The sequence below is a fragment of the Lipophrys pholis genome (assembly GCF_963383615.2).
Source record: "Lipophrys pholis genome assembly, chromosome: 21".
In the NCBI taxonomy this organism is placed as follows: Eukaryota; Metazoa; Chordata; class Actinopteri; order Blenniiformes; family Blenniidae; genus Lipophrys; species Lipophrys pholis.
In genome coordinates, this window is record NC_137649.1 from 10,540,165 (window position 1) to 10,563,993 (window position 23,829).

The 23,829-nt window shown below is 42.2% G+C and overlaps 1 protein-coding gene across 1 annotated transcript; it reads right to left on the reverse strand.

Annotated features, from left to right (window-relative positions):
• Positions 1-644: 644 nt before the first annotated feature.
• Positions 645-22,952, reverse strand: LOC308126824 (dihydropyrimidinase-related protein 5-like). Its single transcript, XM_080491475.1, has 14 exons — positions 22,880-22,952; positions 14,196-14,310; positions 12,936-13,085; positions 7,607-7,765; positions 6,168-6,347; positions 5,894-5,962; positions 5,671-5,715; positions 5,499-5,574; positions 5,262-5,418; positions 4,998-5,139; positions 4,698-4,840; positions 4,366-4,573; positions 2,865-3,042; positions 645-2,778 (listed from the first exon to the last, which is right to left on the reverse strand). Exons 2-14 carry the CDS (start codon positions 14,304-14,306, stop codon positions 2,693-2,695), a joined length of 1,704 nt encoding a protein of 567 aa, XP_080347601.1. The 5' UTR covers positions 14,307-14,310; positions 22,880-22,952; the 3' UTR covers positions 645-2,692.
• Positions 22,953-23,829: the final 877 nt, after the last annotated feature.

Below are 23,829 nucleotides of genomic sequence, written 5' to 3' on the forward strand. Positions count from 1 at the left end.
CGCCTCAATATTCTTTTGTTGCATTTGCAATTTTCCACAATTTAAAATCGTAGTTTGTAGTTTATCATGATGGAAATATGTAACTTTGACTCGTCCAGTTTATATATTGTAAATTATCAATGAACTTTGTGTGATCTATAAAATATAGACTATAGACAATAACATAAGATGAGGTGCCTGTTATGTTGACAAAGCTGAAGCTTGTTCATTTATACGAATTAAATTCAATAACTATCCCTCGATAGTTTTAGTTGTAGCGCAAGAAACTTTTATTTAAAAATTTTACACAAGAAACGGATCATTTTTGTAACTTTCATGTCTGAAGTAGCACATTTAGTCATTAAGTAACAGAGCGTGTTTATTTTGTCACTATAAAACGTATACAAGTACTGAAGTAACATCTTGTTTCCCTCACAGACTGCCCCTATTTGCATTTTGTAATTTGCATTTTCTACCTGTGTCTGCAGTGTTTGTTTGTGTTCCTTCCGCAGTCCAAAGTCACGTTTATGTTTCACCAGTTATCTCTATATAACTATATATATAATCCTTTATATCCCCAAAATATAAGTGACCACAACTCACACACACACAAAAGAGTGACACAAAAAGAATTGAGATTTTTTTTTTTTCATTTTTATTCTTTTGCTGTTATTCTTGTGGTAAGAAACAAGCAGCCACATATAGATTCAACAGGTTCACTGTCCAACACAACAAGAATCTACAAACACACACAGCCACTGAGCAGCCACAGCGCCTTCAAAACAACAAAACCATCCAACAATAAAATAACTGAGTGAATCGTAGAAAAACAGCACCAGTTTTTGTGAACCTGTGGTGTTGAGGGGAGGCTGTGCTCCTCCAACTCTTGCTCATGTGGTGCTTCTCATGCATGGGTGTCCGTGTGGCACAGGTGATTCACAATGGCACATTTATCCCTTTCATAAAAAACAAAAACAGAAAAAGAACAAAAGAAACCCAAACATCCTGATTATATCAATTACACAAACAATAAGACGTGATCATGTATAAATATAATACTGCTAGGCAGGAATGAGACATTGTCAGGAGGTGAAAGGATCAGTGGATTTCTTCAGTCTGTGCAGCTCAATCTTCCTGCTCCGTGGAGACACACTGCTCTAATAGCAACTCATTTACCTGCACACAACAACGTTTTCTTTTGAAATGCAGCCTGCAAGATGCTCAGCCATGTCAACTTGCTCAGGACAGTCTGAGACCTCATTTATCAAATCTACGTATAGCTAGCTTGGTGTAAGGTGTACTAATGCTCATTTGATCAATAATTATGTTTATTCAGTGATATGTTGAAGAACGGGTATTCATAAACAGACAAACAACACAATTCAATATATTTATCTTGACTAATTTAAACACCTTCCACCCTCTTTTGTGGTGTATTTTCAGCCTGCCGATATGTTACATCAAGCACCCGTAATTTGACCACTGCATCACTGTATTGCTGAAATGTGTAGCTAACCATACAGAGACGACCGAGAAGAGATTACTACGTAGATTCATAGTCGTCCAAAGCCTGACCTTCTTCCTCAGACATGTGGCGAAGCTCAGGTTTTGACATTGGCCACAATTGACATGAGCAGTCAACCCACTAAACCTCCATATGTGCCAAACATCGCAAAAAAGCTACGACATCTTACCTCATATCTTTCTTAAAGAACTTCCTCCTGGAATAAATAAAGAAATTCTATTCCATCCTTAACATTTAACCTTTCCTCTTCATTATAATCTTTGCTTCCGTGATCTTTAAATCACGCACTTTCTCTTCATCAAAACACAGACCAGCCAGACGCTATGAAAGGTGTACAGATTCCACAGATATGCCGACAGAAGGGCCGAAATTTAGCTGTTGTGCGGTCAGTTTTACAATCCGTAACTCGGTGTCCAGACCCGCTTCCAGCACAGGTGAGACGGGGACGTTTCAGGGGTGTGTGTCAGTCAGAGGCAGTGAATCATAAGAATGGATGGATGGATGGAGTCGGTTTAGAGAGTGTAGCAGCAAGAATTGCATGGTGTTAAAAGCAGTTGGATTTCATCACCACACAGCACAGTTTGTCCATTGGAAACAAAAAACACTGTTAGAGGAGCCCGCAGTGCAGTGGGCGGTTTAATCACAAAGAGAATCCACACACATCTTCATATGAGTCTAAAGCTATGGTGTCTACAGTGTACCGTACGTTTGTGTGCGTGACAAGGGTTTAATAGATACTTCACTGAATCCAGTTCTACTTCTTCTTTTTTTCCTTTTTTTTTTTTAAATAACTTGGTCAACATCACTTCAGTTCAAACCATTAAAAACTGTACTGGTTTTGATCTGTCACAGTTTGTGTTTCTTCAGGAGATACAAGCAGGGTGATAATGAGCAGACTTCATCAATGTTAGTACGATCAGCTTGAATTTGGCAAAACATTTTGATTACAGAGATAGCCCTTCACTCTCGTGTAATTATTATGGTCAGTCACTCCAATTAGATTAGAAGCCGTCACTCTGCTGAGTCACTGATCATCAGTTATCTCTTCACCAATCAAAGAAATATGCTTAAATGTTTCCCCTCTTGATTAAAATCCTGTGATAGAAAATCAGTGCAGTTTTCCTGGTTGCTCAGAAATATACAAAAACATGGAGGCTTGGATGGTCGGAGCTCCAGCACAGGAACAGATTACCAGATCCCACTGGAGCGCCCGCCGGGAGGGGCCAGGATCCGAGCCGAGGACCTTTTAGGGATGTGATCATCGACCTGAGACCCTGACAGTGAAAGCACACAGAGTAGGTTTTAAAACTGTTCTAAGACACTATAACTTTACAGTTAGAGGTGGTGTAAGTGGTCCTACCTGACAGGCTAAAGGAGGACTCATGGAGGTCTCTGACGCCCTGATGGATTCGAGCACAGGTTTTGGTGGGTGTCTCTCCATCGATGGGACCCAGACCGAGCTCCTTCTTCATGGCGTTTGCAACCTTGGCCACATCGCCAGAGTACGGATCCCTGTCGACCATTTTATAGCCCTGAGTCTGACACACGGGGAAAAAACGATGAGCAATTCATGTTCATGGCAAACTCAGTTGTACTCATTTATATAATATTCCAGCGGCTTGGTTTTGAAGTGCTTCGAATCACAAGAAGACAATCTTGGTTCAAATCCAGTTCAGGGCCTTTCTGTGGGGAGTTTGCATGTTCTTCCAATTGGTTTTTACCTGGGTACTTTGATTTCTTCCCAAAGGCCAAATATAAGCAATTGAGATTAAATAGTTGCTCTAAATTGCCTTTAATTCAGTGAACATAGCCTTGCGACACTTACTTATGTCTTCAAAAGAGGTTTCCATTTCCACAACTATTACAACTAAGATAGATGTTTTAATACAATTGAAGGTCACTGTTATAGGATGTTACTGTCAAATATAACTTGAGGCTGGATAATAAGTAACAAATGTATTTAGTGCCAAATTAACAAATAAATCAATGCAATCTCTGGAAATGTAAATGTAAAAAGGACCTTAATATTAAGAGCATTGTTTAATTTGTCCAGGGAGGGTTTTGTTTTTGAGTACCGTAACAAATACTTGCAAAATAAAAAAGGTTTGAAAAGAATATTGAGAAAAGACTCCATAATTCACACCGTTATTTAGTTTTAGATACTTCAAAAGATATAGTCCACAACCCATCTAATAAACTGAACTGAGAACATGTTTTTAATGCTATTTACCCTTCGTGCTGTTTCTGCTGCTGCTGCTTAAATGTTTAACTGAATAATCTGATTTCACATTTATTTGATCTGATCAGCACGTTTCTTATGTAAAGGAGCTTTCAAAAGCAGACTAACAATATCTTGCACCTGTGGATGCGCACAATAAATAACCTGTATAAAATACAGTAGTCAATGACTCTTTCAGTGGATATACAGTGAACCGGCAGAAATGTGAAGAAGCTGGGCAGGACGGAAAATGCTTCTGCAGAATAACAGTGTCAGCGAACGAAGGGAGCACAAGCATTAAATCCTTTTTATAGGCTGTCACATCAGTGGAACAAGAAACAGCATGATGAGAGTGTTTGCTGGAGGTCAGCTGTCTGCTGACGAAGCAGAGCGCAGCAGGAGTCTTGCTGTCCTGCCATAACTACTTCACCTTTTAGGGAAACTTTTAACATGGAAGAAAATACTGAAGTATGCTTCAGAGCACGGAGGTGCCTGCTTAGAGTCTGGGTTGGGATTGTACGACGCTTTCTGCGTGTTTGCATGTTCTTACTTCTTTGCACGTTCATTTTTTGCTGGATGGTTCATTTTCACATTAACAACTAATATACAAAGCAAACGGAAGACAGAAACACAGCGAATGCACCTTTTCTCTCTGGACCATCTTCTTATAGAGATAGTCCGGGAAGGTGCGTTGTGGATAAAACTTTCCAGACCCCTCTGCGCACATGAACACGCCGTTCTCACAAACCAAACGTCCGCGGCTGATGGTGACCAGAGGGACGCCGTGGCAACGCAGCCCCTCGTACAGATTGAAATCTCCACCCTGCACTTGAGTGCTCACAGAGATCGTCCTGCACGCACAAACAGAAAATCATACACAGGTCTGTGTGTGTTCCTAGACCTAAATTGGGTAGTAAAAGTTAAAACCGTAGAATGAATGCAGTTTCTCACAGGATATCTAATATGAGTCTGTACCTTGCTGCATCTGGATCCCAGACCACGACATCAGCATCAGCCCCGGGGATGATGCGGCCTTTGCGTGGGTACAGGTTGTAGATCTTTGCAGCATTAGAGCTGGTCACCGCTACAAAACGGTTCTCATCCATTTTCCCTGAAACCTGGAGGGATTACCGGCAAAGATTACACTGAAAAAGATCTCCCTGTTATTCACCGGCAGCCACTAAAGTTGCCTTGAGAAGCTTTAATATTATTTGTTACCATGTTAATATGATCAATAACCCTTGCAAGAGTATAAATGTGTGATTGTGAACCTACCACTCCTCTCTCCCAGATGACACTCATCCTGTCCTGGACTCCAGCCACTCCGTGAGGGATCTTAGTGAAGTCCTCTTTACCCAGAGCTCTCTGCTTGGTGCTGAACGGACGGTGCTCTGAGGCCACGACACTCAGAGTGTCACTGGAAACAAGAGATACACCCTCAGTTCTGAATGTCTATCCGTCTATCCACGTCAGTACCAAACATTTAGATTACAGTTTAACAACGGGTGTAGAGTACTGATCTGAATGCAGCTCGCTTACTTGCCCAGCAGGCCCATGAGGTAGCTCGGTGTGTTTGGGTCTAGACGGAGAGGAGGGACGATGACGTGGGCAGCAGCGTGAGCCCAGTCCTGGTGGTAATACTGCATCCCATTCAGCACTGCGTGAGCTACAGTGGTCTCTGCGTGGACCACCTTACCTAAACAAACAAAATATAAGGAGAACAATATGTATCGTCTGCGTCTTCAGTTTGTTTTTGTTTTGGGGCCAGTAACTCACCCTGCATCTTAGCAGCTGCAATCATGTCTCCAGCAGACATGCTGGACACGTTCACCAGGTAGATTGGGCATCGGGCCTGCAATCATACATGTATTAACAGCTCACCAATCAATGCAGGTATTTATCAATGAAAGCAGACGGACAGGAGATTCTATTTTCAAAATGTTTTTACCCGGTTGGCGATGGTAATGGCTCTGTGTGTGGCCTCAGACTCAAGCTACAGACGACAAGTTCACAGATCAGTTTGACATCAGAAACATCAACATATTAGTGGTGAAAATCTTAAAGAAAAAAGTTATATTCCTCCTTCAAGAATTTTTTACATTTTAATTTCTAATTTCTTGTTTATCAAGATTTTAATAATAATAAAAAAAAAAGCTCCAGCATGAACTTACCTCCTCTGGTCGACTGACTTCTATTCCCTCTGGTCCAGTGATACCCAAATCCATTGCTTCTTTGGCGCCCTAACACAAACACAACAATATTATATTTCCTCAGCATTTACAAATCAGCTCTCTTCAAATCTGCCACAACAATCAAATCACAGTTATTCATGATTGTACATTCAAAAAAGGATTCGTTTGAAAAAAATCTGTGCCACATTTGCTATTCATTATTCATTTATTTACCATTAAATGAAATGAATGTATTACTGTGGATGCTGCGCACCTCAGCTACCAGCTCTCCGTTCTCAGCGTGGACACGCGCGATGGCCCCGATGTCCTTACAGGTCTGCAGCGTCTGGTAGAGCTCACAGTCACGTAGCATCATCATGTCTTTGTAGGCCATGAACATTTGGAATGAGTTCACCCCATGCTCCCTCACGAGGGTCTCCATCTCACTGCGCACCTGATCACAGGTCAAAGGTCAGAGGTCATCAGGACGAGTGACTCACTAGGCTTTGACTTAGATTGGCATAGATAGCCAGTAAACTGTGATAGACAAAAAGAAATGGATGTGGAAATGTGGGTGTGGAGTGAAAGAGAAACTGTTTGTGTGTTATATGGGGCATGAAATGAGCTTGGAAAGCCTCCAGAATGGGATCACATTGCATTTACATTGGCAAACATCACAGTCCCAGAGAGACGACATAGGAAATGTATTTAGTTCAATGAAATCTTGTAGCAGTCAAAGAAAACTGAACAGCACTCAAGCAATCTTTACAACCTAAAATAATCTAACTGTATAACAGTAAATGAGGGGGGAATGTCATTCATGGAAAGGATTTATGGACATCATTGTCTTGGTACAGTATTACTGAGAAGAGCAAAGTTTGAGTGAAATAAAATATTAGGTGACACATGGTAATTTAATATTCAACAAAGTGTCTATTTTTTGATATTTTAAGGCATTTCAAAATTGTCTTTGTCTATTGGATAAACATTTTAACTGCATTCTCAAAATAAAATTATAAACAAGTTTATACAAAGAGATATTTAAAGTATATCTTCCTTCATTAAAATGTGAAGAGCTATTGCTGAAAGTTTTCTGTAAATAGCAAACTGTAGGAGAAAATAGGACATTTCAATGATTTCTCGTGCAGAAACTGCCCATATTTACTGAGATTTACTGTGTTCTTTGATTTGTAAAATCATAATTAAAATATCTTTGATTCTGAGATGGCTGTGAAGACAAGCTGATGTTCAGCATCATTTAGAGGTCAGGGAGTTCAGAGTCAGCCCTTAAATTGAATAAGGATTGAATTGGTAATTAACAGTGCAAATAATCTGCAGCTGGAGTTCAAGCTGCCATGCTCTTAACTACTAGTTAAGCAGTGGTGCAACATTGTGGTGGTACACATTTTGCACTATGTAATGAGATGTGGCACACACACACACACACACATCAGCAGATGATCCCGTGCAGACAGTAGAGCCATAGGGTGAATGAGTTGACTCATACAGTCTGCCTAACGTGCCCACTGAGCATGTGCGTTAACCTACTTCCCGTAAGGTTTAATCTAGGTCATCACACACTTCACCCATATATGAATGTGGTTTGGTTGCTTCATTCAACAATGATGAAAATGTGTGAGGCAATAAGCTAAAGAATGACATTTGCTTTCAAAGTGTTTCTGGATCTTTCAGGGTCACCTGTTTGGGACCTACCTTTGGTCCCCACCAGGTCACCCCGACATGGAGGGCGTAGTCGCAGCAGGCCTTTGCGTCGGCCAGAGCTCGGCAGTTCTCGTAGGCGTCCAGCAGGGAGCAGTGTTGTTCTGGTAGGACCATGCCCATCACCATGGTGGTACCACCCATCAGAGCCGCCTGGGTGAGTAAGAAGGGGTGAGGGAGGGAGCATTTAAGGAAGAGGAGGATATAGAAAATGGAAGGCCGGGGAGGAGAAGACAGAAACGGATTAGAAAAGAGGACAACGACTGTAGTGTGAAACACAAAGACTCTTGTTTGTCTGGTAACAATGGGCCTTCCTCATGAAAGGCAGACTCTTCATCTTATGGTCCCCTATTCACTGATTGTACCAAGTCATTCACACATAAAACGTCACTCATGCACTGCAGTTAAGGTTCATTTAAAAACTCTGCTTCTTGACTGCTGTTCACTGGATTTGAAACAGTGTCATTAGAACAAAACGAACACAATCCAAAATGACAACATGCGTTATTTTCACAGAATCTTTATGACTGCAGTCATGACAACGGTCAAGAGAGAAGACAGAGATGATGATGAATTCATTGTCGACAAATGGGAGAGTGTAGAAAAGAGAACGCTTAAGTTGAATAAAAAGTATGGAGGAAAATACGAGCAAACAGATGAATTGATAGGATCGGTGACTCGGCTGGACGGTAAATTGACTTTTGTGTTACCATGACAACAGATACTGCTCAACCATGCCTGTCACATGAAGCCAGCCTCCCCATCCTCCTGCAGTCGCCCATTCAGCATCTCCTCTGTCTTACTCTAACGGAAACATTGCACTGGGGACTGACAGGACACAGCGACGTTCACAAATATATACAACAGGAAGTGAAGTGATCGGATCTCCATCATTTTAACAACTTGACTGCAATGAAACATGAGTAGTTTAAACACGTCTGCACCTGCATGGAGGGAGGCATTCCTCCTGACTCCAGACGTGCTGCAGACGGAGGCGGGGTCATTCATTAGTGAGCGACATCTACACGAGCCATTGAGCTATCAGGAATTTCATCACCATAGAAACCAGTCTGAACCGTCTGCAGTATCAGCACTCTGTGTGGGTGTGTGTGTGTGTGTGTGTGTGTGTGTGTGTGTGTGTGTGTGTGTGTGTGTGTGTGTGTGTGTGTGTGTGTGTGTGTGTGTGTGTGTGTGTGTGTGTGTGTGTGTGTGTGTGTGTGTGTGTGTGTGTGTGTGTGTGTGTGTCATTGATCACTGTCACTTTATGCATGTATGTGCATGTAAGTGTGTGTGAGACCAGCGTACACACAGCTGGGGATTGAAGGATTTAGGCTGTCTGTCGGCATGGCCTACATTAAAATATACTGCCCGTACACTTCTTAAAAAAAAAAAAAAAAAAAGCTTGAGTGAGCATTGAATGTTGCAGAAGGATGTGGAGCAGAGAAAAGCAAAGAAACATGTTCTTCATGGATCCATCTGCATCTACCTTGTTCTGAACAGAATGACTGAGCATTTTCAAAGGCCAGACGACTTCACCGGCAAAATTAGACTCTGTGACAAGCAGGGATGAAAATGCTGTCTGATAGATGAAATGCTGTTTGTCCAGCTCTGTGTCGTCTTTGTAGGCATTCGCCTTACAAACATCCCATTTTAGATTGCTCTAAATTACAATTCTGCTCTAGAGAGCAAAAAAAAATATCTAAATCATCTGGTACATAACATAGCAAGTCTGTGGTGTTCTGATGAGGTGAGAGTGCGGCAGATAAAGAAGAAACAAGACCAAGCTCAGAGCAGAGAGCTGGTTCTGCCCCACACCTAAATAATTCAAGAACAAAAACTAAGGTAATTGGTGTTTGGTAGCTTATTTCTTTGTTGAAACATCCTTTATTGGTAATATTGCGATACTTTCCGAAATGCTGTTTATCCATTCATCTTTTATAGTGGAGGGGCGACGGAGCCCATCCTTCCTCCTGGACAGGTCACCAGTCCTTCACAGGACAAATACAGAGAGACAGACCAGCACACACACTCACGTTCACACGTATGGAAAACATGCAAACTTCACGCCTGTCCTGGAAATGACCTCACAACGTTCTGGCCCTGAGGTGAGAGGGCAGAGGACTGGCATGGCTCAGTATATGAGACAGGCATATGCAGCCTGCAGAATCAGTCCTGTTTATTTCTCTTGTTAATGCTGCCACTTAATCCATATTAAGATCATGCGTTTGGAGAATGAGCAGTAGAGTTGAGTATATACGTTGCACCCATGAAAGATTTGATATTGTCAATAAACATAAACATCTTAGTTCCATACTGTACTCCCTTTCTTTTGACGCTTCAACCTATCACTGACCACTGAGAGCAAAGCTGAAATCAGGAGCGACACATAAACCCCAAACAGTCTTTAACATGAATCCTCCACTCTATTAAAGACCCCCAACCCCTACTGTGAGGATAATCTCCTGGAGAGAAAGTAAAACAGACAATGGGGTGGGGGTGGGGGGTGGAGAGCAGGTGGAAAATATTGTGTGTGCTTGTGTGTGTGTGATGAAGCAATTAATCATTTCATTTGATAGCGTTTCAGTAAACCAAATGGAAAGTAAAATACAAACATCATTTTAGTTAAATAATGGAAAAAAAATCCACAAAGTAGAACTGGTTTTTGAGAGCATGAACACATTTTAAGGATTTACTGGGTGCCTGACAATGTGGGGGTGATTAACTGTGTCATCACTGTAAAACCATTTGCTCTCAAGAACCAATGAACCAAGAGAAGACAAAAATAGGTCAGATGAGAACATTAAGCTCCATTGGGTGTCCATGTGGAAGAGGGGGTAAAAGGGGAGACTCTGAAAGTGAGACATGACTGATGTGAGGGGATGAGGGGGGATCTGTATGTCGCACTCCGGGGGAGGATATCACTGTCACCCAGATTACCACCGCAGCTCTCTGATCAGCCTCAATCAGCAACGCTCACACCTTCACATCAAAGCTCAACACCTCAACTTGTTCCCTCCACTCCCTTCACCCTCCCTCCTTATGATTTCAGTGTGCAGGGTTTAATAGGACTGTGGCATGTCAGGGAAGTGAATTGATCATTGGCTTGCAGTAAAGACAACACTCCTATAAAGAATACTTTAGTTCTTGAGCATATAAAAGGACTGATGCTGCGGTGGCCAGTAGAGTGAAATGAGATGCCTTCAGTTTGTAATTCAAATCATCCAAAACAGTGGTCCTCTCTATTTGCCAGAAACAATCTCCCAAATGTCTAAGCAAATCATCTGCAGTCTAATAGCATGATCTTTGGCTTTATTTTCCACCAGTGAACCCTGTTGTTCTAAATCAACCTCCAGTTTGTATTTAGGAGAGAGGATGCAGTGGAGAGGAAGAGAGGAGGAGACTGTTACAAAACAGTGGGAGGGCCGGAGGACGATGTGGAGCGAAATAGTTTTGGGGTTCATCACGACTGCACAAGAGCCGTTGCTGCAGTAACGCCATCACCATAGGGACCACACAATGCTGCCATCGCACATGCACGTTACCTCACACACACACACACACACACACACACACACACACACACACACACACACACACACACACACACACACACACACACACACACACAGGCATTTAAATACTGGAAGTGGGGGTTGGTTGCTATGGCAGCAAAGGCAGTGAGTGGGGTGGTGGTGACTGGGGGGAAAACTGGCATACGAACAATTCAACCCTCCCCAAATTCCTCTCACCACATTTCAGTCAGCATCACAATAAACTCAGGCTGTAATTCACTGAGCACTTAATATCATCCGCCACAAAATCCCTCCCCCACACACACACACACACACACACACACACACACACACACACACACACACACACACACACACACACACACACACACACACACACACACACACACACAAATCTCCAGGTAATCATCCAGTAATTGGAGACATTTCTAATACGTAGAAGTGAGTAAATGTGACGGTAGGGCCATTTTGTGTGAAATTCATAGAGGCTTTTTTGGCTGATCCGTCTTCTACACCCAGGAGCTTCAGCTAATCGCTGCAGACTTTGGGTGGAAGCAGGTTACAACCTGGACAAGCCACTCGTAAATGACCACGAAAGAGAAAATCACAAACATTCATACCGGTTCAGAGACACCGATTAACCTAACAAGCAACTGTTTAGGTTGGAATTTTAAAAGATCATTACCTCAGCGAATCTTTGTATGTTCAACCTCTTGACATAGCCAGAAACTATTGTCCAATCTTCAAAAACACCCTGTGGCTTTGTCAAGTTATTATTTGCTGACAATTGTATAAAACAATATAACATACAAGACTAAATCGTCATCTAGCAGTCAATTCATGATATAACACCTAGTGTTAAAGGTGAAAAGTGTGAAAGGTTAAAGTTAAGAGGCATTAGAATCCAAACAAATCCCTTCAAATCCATATTTCTAAAGTAAACTGCCCTTGTGGAGAAAAAAGGTCTTACTTCAAAACCAACAAACCACAGGAGAACAGTTTTGAAAGAGCCAATGACTCAAATATGAATAAAAAATGAAGTAACTATTGTAATTAAACCCTGATATCAGAATGATGAAGTCAATAAGTCATCAACTTTTTTTTTTTACATCAAACACAATTGTTGTTGATGGAACTTTTAGCATGCCTATTTGCTCCGAGCTTGAACTATTTAGAGTGACAGTTTCCAAGTGACACAGCATGCGCCAGGCAACGGTGACACAAACAGATCGACACAGCCCCCAAAACATGCAGGCGACAACCGGGCTTTTTCTTTTGAGACGTTAAGTCATCTCATTATCAAATCATCTTCTCTTCTCTGAGTCTCGGCAGATCTGTGCAACTGTGGAAAATATGCAGAGCATCCAAAGGAAAGCAACAAACAGCTGAGTGTGCGCGTGTGTGTGTGTGTGTGTGTGTGTGTGTGTGTGTGTGTGTGTGTGTGTGTGTGTGTGTGTGTGTGTGTGTGTGTGTGTGTGTGTGTGTGTGTGTGTGTGTCATTGCCTCAGCTAGGGACTACTGACAGCTGTTTGCAACCTATAGGAGCAGTCTGAGAACACACATGTGATCATTAGTCTTGATGAATGAATGAAGCCAAGAGCAGAGGTGAGTATTTGACTGGAGCCATGACAGAGAGCGCGAGACAGAGAGAAAATATGTCTGAGCGTGACTGCATGACAGCTGTTCCTGGGCCCTAAATGTGCTAAATCACAAGCATGCTGACAAGCCGAGTCATAGCAAAGCCCTGTGTGCATCTGTGTGTGTGTGTGTGTGTGTGTGTGTGTGTGTACCTTGGTCCCGCTGTAGAAGTCGTCCTGGATACTGGCGTTCATGAATGTCTGCTGCAGATGTACGCTGGTGTCGATTCCTCCTGGTAACACCAGTTTTCCAGAGGCGTCGATCACCTTCGCTCCACCTGGTATCATGAGCTCCTTTCCAACCTGCCACAAAGGACAGAAACACAATAATGTACACAACTTTAATAACTAGTGTCTTTTTTGCAAAGCAATTTTACCCTCCAAAGTGGACGTATATGTTACATATAAAAAACTGCATTCAAGTGGAAGTATCTCGCGGTGTCATTGTTAAAAGAAAGCTACATTGGCAACAATAACTGGAAATATTGGGAAATTGTTGTATGTTTATGTTTTCTGAAGAATATATGTCTGATACATGTTGTCCACGGCATAAGATCCAAGGTTTTGGAGGCGCTCCTAGTCAGTCATCCAGCCATTTGGGCTTTGTCAGACTCGCTGGAATCCCAGGTACCTGCTTTCAACAGAACAACTTTCAGGATGAAATGTTCATTTGGACTTAAAACATCCCACCTACAAACACATGCCTTGAACAACGAGACAATCAAGTATCAGAGGTTGTAATGTTATGGCTGGTCGCTTTACACAAGCAGTGCCTTCAGTCTACTTTCGTATTGCTTCTCAGCCTGTCTCATGTTTCTTTCTAACCTTCTGTCCTAGTCTTGTCTCATCTCGTCTGGTCTTTTATTCCTGTCTGGATGATTTAGGTGTTATCAACTTTTTGGAGTTTGAGAGCTATTTCAAAGGTACTGATAAACACAATGGACTAGTTATCATTAAGTTCCTGATGAAGTAGAATGTGTTTGTACTGACTGGTATTTCTAAGACAAACTCTGCAGGCTGCTCACAAAATTAGTCAACCCATTAATAAAAACTGCTGCCAGGATGGAAGTCGACAAGGGTTTTTTGTGTGATGGCAGTGGAGTGTTCTCGCGTTCACAGCTCAGCTTTTTCCAGGTTTGTGAGTCAAATACACTCTCTTGACATAAACCGATGCTTATCGCCATGGCAACGTCCTGAGAGCTAATTATAGTGCTCACTATCATCGTGTAGAGCCATCGAGTTCACCAAGCGGCTCATTCTCCTTTATGTAATTGTAAAAAGTGAGTCACACCAACAGCTGGGGACATACTGGACAGTCAGTGTCTATATGTGAGTGAATTAAATAGAGCTTTAAGTTGAATCCATAACATTTGCTTCTGGAAAAATACAAAACATTGAAGTGTGTAGGTTTACCTGCTGTATGATGCCATTCTCAATGTAGACATCCGCTTCGTGGGTGAAGTCGTCATTGACCACCTTCCCTCCCTTAATGAGGATACGCATGGATCCCGTGTTAGCAGCCATTGTCCTAAAAGAAAAGCAAAAGGTATTCAAAGTCTTTATCAAACTGTACAGATGAAGGAGACGGCACATATGAGTAAGATGTGATGAAGCTCTTTTCAATATATTGTCATGTCCAGTCTGCTTATCATTCAGAGTAAATTTCAATGTTCCATCATGTTGCCATGGTAGAATATTTAGGTATTGTTCATGCACCACAGGCGGTACTGCCCCATCATGTCCGTGTTCATATTTATTTTTGCATTTTTGCATTTGGAAAGACAGCGGTAAATGTTGTAGATTGTTTGTTTTTTAAAAACCTCCCTAACAATAGCCATTTCCACAGTAAAAGCAGGGTGGTCAGGGTCTGAGCACCTAGAGACACGTCATCCCGACCAATCTTTCAATCTTTACTGCACTTTGTGCTGAGTTACATGTTCGAGTTCCTGACATGTATACTATACGTTTGTCTCAGCAGAGCAGAAAACTGCTTCTTCGCCTTTCGTGTATCAGCTCCATCTATGAAATATTAAGTGGTGGATCTATAATTTACAGCTCTGTTACAGTGTCCGTGGGAATATGCCAGATCCCCAGAGTTCCGTGAGGGCTCATGAAAAGCGGACGTTTCGTAAAGTTCATAGAGTACCTGTTCAGTGAGCAGCTCCAATATCCGAGATGGGAGTAACTGCTTTGGATTACCAATATTTAAAAGCATATAAAAGCATTTTCCCAGACCTTTTTGCAATGTAACATGTGTGCTTTCAAAGTAACTATGAGGCCAAATTTGTGAGTTTGACACCCCTGATTTGGAGCGATTGTTAAAGATATCATGAGGCTTCTAGATAACCTAATTCCAGGCAGTTCTGCTGTGTGAGCACTTTACAAAATGAATGCCCGATGGTGGTTGTGCATAATGATTAGTTCTGGCTATGGTAATTTTAGGGTGCGTTACAATACTCATAGCGATGTTTCTTTCTTTCACGGACTCCTTCACGTTGGTTTTCTGAAAAACGGTTTACATTTTTTTTAAATAGCTGTAACAGTGAGCTCCGCTGGGTTCTAATTCAAAGATGACAAACAGTCTGAATTCATTTCAAAAGTACGCGAAAAGACTAGAAAAGTCCTTTCTTGGCCATGTGGATTCCAGAACATGTTGGTTTTATGTCTGATACTTGCAGATTATTAGTGGGGGAGCCGGTTGAGTAAATCGAAGAGGAGAGGATCAACAAAACTAAGGGGTTCTCGTACAAACATTTCTCTGTGTGTATTCTGCATGGATGGCTGGATGCAATGTGTTTGATGGCGGGACACAATGGCCTCCCAGTCACAGAGAATCAACTCAAAGCGATGGAGGAGAATAGAGAGAGAGGAAGAAAGGGGTGAGGCTGGGGGTTGGCGGTGGGGTGGGGGGGTGGGGTGGGGGGGGGGGGGTGAAAAGAATAACGAAGAGAGAAAAGATTTGGAGGCTAAAATTTGCTTACAGGGAGAGATGAGTCCATGGACGGAAGAGGAGTGAAAGTGGAGGATTGTGCGGAGATGAAAGATGAAGATGTTGGTAGTAAACATGGCGGTGGAGGGGTGTGCAGTATGGAACGCAGAGCCCTAAAGGCCTGACCGACTAAATAAAAGACTGGTTTCCCAGGAGATGGAAACTGGAGGGCTTTCAGCTGAGAGAGCGGGAGAGAGAGAGAGAGAGAGAGAGAGAGAGAGAGAGAGAGAGAGAGAGAGAGAGAGAGAGAGAGAGAGAGAGAGAGAGAGAGAGAGAGAGAGAGAGAGAGAGAGAGAGAATAAAAGCTACAAGAGCAACACAGAAACACACAATCCTGGCATGTCATGGTATGGTGAGGCATACTAACACACTGAGACAAATTCTGCCGGTAGTGAAAGCGAAACAAGAGCTACTAATTATTGTTTCTGACATTTTAAATACCTGCTTTCCCTGCCTGACCCTCGAACCTTCACTGGTGCTGATTTGTACCAACGTAGTACTCCAGAAATAATATTGGATCATGGAGGAATAGTTGGATGGATGCATGTTTGAAGAAACTAAGACTAGCAATTGTTATTTACAACACTTCTTTAACGGACCAGAGAGTTTCCCAATTAATGGTCTGTGATGATATTCACGATAAAACTAATTGGTAGCAGCAGCTCTCTGGGGACTTGTAGCCTGGGTGTTTCTCCAGGCACTTTCAGGACTAAGTCAGTTTAGTCCATAATATCACACAAAACAAAAAGCTGAACTAATGTTTACATGTTGGATCTGAATTTGTGACTTTCAAAGGTCCTAAATATAACATATATGTGATAAAATGGTCTGTTAACTAATGTATGACTTGTTTACTGTTCAAATGTGATTTACGCATCAAAGATGAGTTTATTTTCTACAGATTTGGTTTTTTGACGAATCAAACGCGTTACGTAAAATAGTTATGTAATTACCCACTGATGCTCAACCTCAATCACTTGTGGGGAACAAACATGCGATATCCGTTCAGCCACCAGCTCTGACCAAAACCTAACTACACAGTGGAAAGAACAGCCGGGGGCAGCTCGTCCAGGCTCAGTATCAAATCAAGCCCTGGCTCCATCCTGCTGCACAAACTGACAACTTCATTGAGTTAAATGTCTTCAAAGGCTTGTGCCAAATGCAAACCTGCTTCAAAAGAAAAGCACCGAATGATACCCGTTCAATCACATGCATTTATTTGACATGTGTTTAGGCGGGGGTTGATCTTTCAGTCTAGTCCCTAAACCATCACAGTAGAAGTCTATCATTTTTCATTCGTCAGAGGATTGCTTTACCTGCAAACCCAAGAAAATGACAGTAAATGAGTAACTATGAGAAAGAAAATAGTAGACATTCAGGGTGAACATTCATTCCTCCACAACTGATATTTACAAGGCGAGGTTGTTCCTGTTTTCCAGTTGAGTTTGAACCCACACAGACGACTGACTGTGCGTGTGGGAATGGGAACGCTGACTAAACAGACTTCTGCGCTGGACACTGCAGGCTTTGTGAAGACTGCAAATCCAAAGGAAATTGGAGTCAACTTATATAATTGATGCGCTGCACAGTGACACTTTTAACAGCAGAACTACACACAGCAGGTCCTCCAGCCATCTCTCTGCCATCTGCCAGATTTCATGTATTCTGTACAGTAATACACACGTCGGATGGCTTCTGCCACGAGACCCTCTGTTAAAGGTTTTTCCACCTGAGTGGATAATTGTCTAGACTATGATTTTTCATCACAATGAAACTCTGAAAGTGACGAACTATTGCATTAAATATTTTCGTCCTATTAATCAGTCAGTTTGCTTATCAGTGAAAAAGCCCCGCAAAGATAGAACTGCGTGTGTGTGTGTGTGTGTGTGTGTGTGTGTGTGTGTGTGTGTGTGTTCTCTTTCTGCTGTGTCATAGCAGGTACAGTAACACACACACACACACCCACACACACACACACACACACACACGCACACACACACACACACACACACACACACACACACACACACACACACACACACACACACACACACACACACACACACACACACACGCACACTAGGCAGCGTTTCTCACAAACCCCAGAACCAGCTGCTTCAACACACACAAACGCACACACACACATGCACACATGTACACACCTTATGGTCAGAACTCAGCACAGTGAGTCACACACCCTAATTTCCCTCCACTCTCCATGCAGTCAGCCTTTCTGAAGGGGGTCCTAATTACTAATGAATGAGGAGCAGCAGCCCAGATCAGTTCAGACTTAATGTACCGTCATCACAATGTCACACACATTCATAAGACAGGCAAAGCAAATGAACGTCCACGTTAGGCATTCGACAGTCTAGGTGCTCGGACATCCAGGACATGCTGGAGGAACATGCAAGAAATACACAAAAACACATTATTTGAGAGAAAACTGGTCAAAAATAAATAAAATTACATTAACACTTCCTTTGTTTAATGTCTTTTTTGTTGCTCATTGTCCTATCTTTGCAAGGACGTTTTAGTTGAAGGTTTTTTTGAAATGGTGTTGCTACGAAGCTGTTTCTTCGTCGACTATTCGCTGCTGCCGTCCTCAGATGTCCAGTTCTGTTCTTGTTGCAGGCTACATGTGTGGCATGGACGTGTGCGAGTGTTGATGTGTGCTGTAAAGTGAGAAGAAAGGAGCAGACAGCTGCTGAGTTCTGCTTGATCTGGAGAGTAATCGCCACAGGGTGGGGCAGCGTGTGATACGTGTGTGCGTGTGTGTGTGTGTGTGTGTGTGTGTGTGTGTGTGTGTGTGTGTGTGTGTGTGTGTGTGTGTGTGTGTGTGTGTGTGTGTGTGTGTGTGTGTGTGTGTGTGCGTGTGTGCGTGTGTATGTGTGTAAAAGCCGGCACAGAAAACGACGTGCATCAGACAAATTCACTACACCTTGGAGATAAGAATAGACGGTAAACACACACAGTGGGGGTTAAAGAGTTGTGGGTGAGACTGGAAGTCCACGCATGAATGATCCATTAGTGAATCACACACAGATAAATACACAATAACTACACTCAACAAACAGCTAACTAGGCCATCACTCAGAGGATTACTGCCCCCTCATGCACCCTCATCTTGTTATATTTCTCTATAAACCATACGCAGGTCTACCTTAATTCCATTGGTCATCACAAATCTAGATTTTACCTGTATTTTCTCACAGAGGTTTGACCTTTGCTGGGACCTATTTGACCTCACATGTCTGAGGAAAAATAAGTCACCTCGGTGTACGTTCAGTAGCTCGCAGTGACATTTTCAGCACCTCAGATGAAGTCCTTCGATTTTGTTGCATCAGCATGTTTGCCTTTTAGCGCCACCATCCATCAGGATATATGAACACCCTGACAGAGAATTTCTTTCATTCACAGTCTGCCCATATAGGCTCGGCAGCACAAGAGAGATTTTTTTTAAATACACAAAGAAATGCATTAAAAAGAAATGCAGCCAGATCTTCAGGCTTGCATAAAAGCGTTATTATAATAAGAGGTTTAAAAACTCGCTGATGCTCCCTCGGCCCATTTGCAGTGGTTTAAGTCATAAACGTGCTTCAGAAGAAGTGAGTGTTGCATGAGAGCCCCCCCCCCCCCCCCCAACCCCACCCCCTCCATATGTGATCAGCTGTGCCCACTGATGTCTGCCACCCTCTGAACAGAACCACCTGACAGGCTCAGCAATGACAGCGGGCGAGAGAAGATTCGGGGAGTGGACTCGTCTCCTCCATCATTCTCGGTCGTGCCAGTGTGAATGCCTTCGAGGAAAGACTACTTCCACCCTTAACCCCATTTGTATGATTCGTCGCGTCTTGCCACTGTCCGTGACAGCAGGCTTTTCACTCCGCTGTGGCCATTCAGAGCAGAGACTAAACACGTTTTGTATTGGGACGTCGGTCAAACAGCCAAAAGTCTTTTTCATCAATCCATCTGGTCCCAGAGCTTTTACATCTAGTTTCACATTTTATATCCGTTCAATGTGGGTATCTAAGATCCACATGATGGCGCTAACATATAGAATCATTGTGTCCCACCTCAGAAAACATCAGAAACAAAAGTGCAGATCTCTTGTTTTGTAGGATGAAGTGAAGAAGGAGACCAGCCTGAAGCGTATTGGAGTTTTTATATGAAATGTGTTGCAATGGTGAAGTAGCTTGGGCTTAATAAACAAAAACTTACTTGGGCCATATGTTGATGATACCCTTGTGCGTTTGTGATCATGTGTGCATCTTTATTTCCCAGCAGCAGCCTTACAGGAGCAGAGCAGTAATTGACTTTGTTGTCTTTCGTCATTTCTCCAAGATTTTTATGCATTTCTGCTTCTGACTCCTCGCACTACCTTCACTAGACATGTTGTAAAACTGAAATGATGAATATAACCCCCTGTCAATGTGATCTAGGACAGTACGGCTCCATGTGATTGGCCAAATATGTTAACATGCAGAAATACATGGAAACATAACTCATGTCAGGGTTATACATATATTATGAATATTGATATTGTGGAGCCATTCTTTATGCTCCATTTTGGCAAAATATGCTGCTTGTTCTTCACTATTAAAAGTGCATGTTTAGAGGGACTTCAAGTGATTAAATTACAATGAAATTGAGTTGAGGTTTAGTCGATGTATGTTTCTATGATAACTGAATAACTGAAGCGATAGATTCAACCTGTGGTTTCTAATCTGAGATCTAATACCCACTTGGGGAGCCTGGGGGGGGGGGGGGGGGGGGGTGTTGGAAGGATTTGCCTGCTCCAGATTTGTACATATCAAAGAAAACCATAATAACACACTTTCTAACATATATTTTGGACAAGTTGTTTGACCTCATTGTCCATCGCCTTTCTCAGAGATGATCACGGTTGGCTCCGCCAGCCACCCGGTTAAAAGATGAGTTTATTATTCAGCCATTATACTATTTGCTTTCTTTGTCAAACAACATTTTCAATAATGACAGCCCCCAACAGGAATACCTGTCTGACTGCTTCACCATAATCAGATATAAAGATGAAATCATAGTAACACAATAGGAACAGAGACCGACAATGAATTGCTGACCGTGTAACATGACTACCCGCTCCGATCGTTTACGAAGTATTCATTATGCATACTGGCTTTCACTCTGCTGGCCATGATGAAGAGGTGATTGTGCTCCTCTAACAGGTAACAGGACTGCGGGGAGGGAAAAATGCAGAATAATGGAATTCTTCACAAGATCCAATCGATTGTTTTTTTTTCTGATCTGTTAGTTCTAGTAGTTGAATAGACGAATGCTGGTGTATTTGTTTCCACAGAACTCTTGACAAATTCAGGCTCCTCTGCAGTACAACTAACGTCTTAGTTTTTCATGCACTTGTTGTGATGAGCCAGATGATAACATGAACATGGTCACACATTCACGACACAGAGAACTCAGCAACTTGACAAAGACCCACTGAGGACTAACCTCAGCACAGTAGATGTATTGTGGCTTTACATACAGTATATATGTGTGCGGACAAACATGAGAAATCTGCCACTTACAAATGCCTACATAGACTTTTTCTTGACATATGTCAGACACTTTCACTGAACATTTGATCTAAACTAAAGCTTCATATGAGCAGAAATGATCTTTTGCGGTTGATACCTGTGGTTTATTTTAAAGTCACTACTGGACAATATAGATGACTTGCCTTTAGAAATCATATATCTTTAACTGCATTATGGCCGCACAGTATGACTGTGACTTTCTGTCTCTCTGTATTTGTCCTCTTGGGATGGATTGGCAGGCATGTCCAGGGTATACCCTGACTTTGCCCATAGTCAGCTTTCATTGGCTGCAGCGCCACGCGACCCTGACTTGGATAAAGCTTTATGGAAGAAGGATGGATGTGACTGCAGTGCACTTCAGACAGACAGAGCGAATTTGAAGTACCAACAATCCACCTTGCATATGAAAACACATGCAAAGCTTTGCAACACTGCCAGATCTACCAATGAGTATATCAATTACAATAAAATTACAGTTATGGCTAAAATGTAATCCAAACTCCATATTCTGCTGTGTAACACCAAAGCAGCTGCACCCCTGCATGAGCTTGACATTGGTCAATGGTTGCGTTATCGAATCAGCATCCTTTCAAATGTATGCAACTGACTGTGCTGCATGTTAAAGACCCTCTAAAGCACCATAAGGATCCTGAAACCAAATGATGGGAAAAGCTTCAGCATTGCAAACCCATAATCGGAACAAATGTGTTGACGGTAGAAACCTGCACATTCACCGAGAGAGGCGGAACGGGAATTCAGAATCACCTGTTCACATCAAATGCAACCATGCATGCAGCCTACAATATACATTTATCTACACCATTACAGACCCTCATCCTCATCCTCATCATCATCAACATAACTCAATATATTTGACAGAGCAGAGACTAACCTACAAAGAGAAAAAAAAACAGACTTACATAAGAGGCAACACACACTCATGCAGAACATACAGCCTTATAGCACTGATGGCATGTATCTCTCTCTCTCTCTCTCTCTCTCTCTCTCTCTCTCTCTCTCTCTCTCTCACACACACACACACACACACACACACACACACACACACACACACACACACACACACACACACACACACACACACACACACACACACACACACACACACACACACACACACACACACACCTTACCTTATATTTAGTCACTGAGAGGCAAATAATGCCATTTTAACACCATCGTTTGGCATGCTGCACACATTTATGTGAAACGCATTAAACTGTGTTCTCTTGAATACAAAGGAGAAGGCTAATCCAAACAGGAGGAGAAAAAAAACACAAATCTGGAGCTATAGAGGTGGATGAGGGATGTTAAGACGATATACTGATCCGAATGAAAAATTGACGGCATACCAGAGCCCATTCCTCATCACCATGAAACAACCATATTGCAGTCTAAAGATGAACATTATAATGGATTCCGTTTTATACATGACCTGTTCTGGGAATATGAAAAATATAAGATGATAATGGATGTTATTCTGGTATTTTTTTATTTTTTTGTCTTTTTATTACCTGATTTCTCGCCGTCAGCGGGTTCTCCTCCGCAGTAGCTTCTCCCCGTTGCCCAGCACCGAGCAGAGTGTGCGAGGACAGCTGGCACAGCGCGAGCCGCAGATGCTTCGCTGGATTAGAGCAACCAATCAGGAGCCGCCGCTCTCTAAGTGACGTACAAACGGACCAATAGCAGAGCAGGCTGGTCCGGCAGACGATGGGGTCTCCGCTGCTAGTGAAGCAGGGGTGTGTCCTCCTGCCTGCTGAGAGGTGTTGCGTTTAAGTGCTGTCGAAAATTTGGGAGTTCCGGATTCATCACACGATTGTTCACATGAAGAGAGAAGAATCATGCTTTTAATAATATATAGGCAAATAATATGTAAAAAACTGAGTCAAGACAAAGAAAACAACATATTTCAGACATTTTGAAGGGCAAATGTTTATGTGATGGAAAATGAAACCCGTTTCATTATTCAAATGGCAATACAGTAATGGATATTTAATATACAACTTTGATAAAAATGATCACATCCAATAGAGATGAAACTTCCAGCTTTTAATATTTCTATATTTTGATATTTACAGAAGTCATTATTGTGTGTTGTGTAGAGTTCCCTTAAACAAGCACTATAAGATATGATCCTTGAACCATGAGGTCAGTTTACTGCAGTGTACTTTTCACGGTGAAATGTTTATTAGGCTCATAGTAAACTGTGTTTTAATGTTTCTTACCTGTCTATTCACCCAGAAGATCCAAAAGTTCTTTAGTCTTAAATTCCAGTTTAAACCATTATTGTTCAACCCAATAACATTACTCATGACATCTGAATCCAAACTGAATAGGGAGTTATTTACGAAAAAAAAAAATATGCTGAACAATTTAAACCCTCATATTTAATTGACAAAATCGTGAAAATGTTTAAGTGATTGGAAAATGTCATTTATTTGAGTATTGCACTTTCACCAGCAGA

Bases quoted from the DNA above. Each gene is read 5' to 3' on its own strand.
- LOC308126824 (XM_080491475.1), bottom strand. From the start codon at position 14,306: ATGGCTGCTAACACGGGATCCATGCGTATCCTCATTAAGGGAGGGAAG. The intron at 4,574-4,697 runs GTACAGACTCAT...TTGTGCGTGCAG, and splicing joins TGGGATCCAGATGCAGCAAG to GACGATCTCTGTGAGCACTC. The intron at 2,779-2,864 runs GTAGGACCACTT...TTTCACTGTCAG, and splicing joins GTCCTCCTTTAGCCTGTCAG to GGTCTCAGGTCGATGATCAC.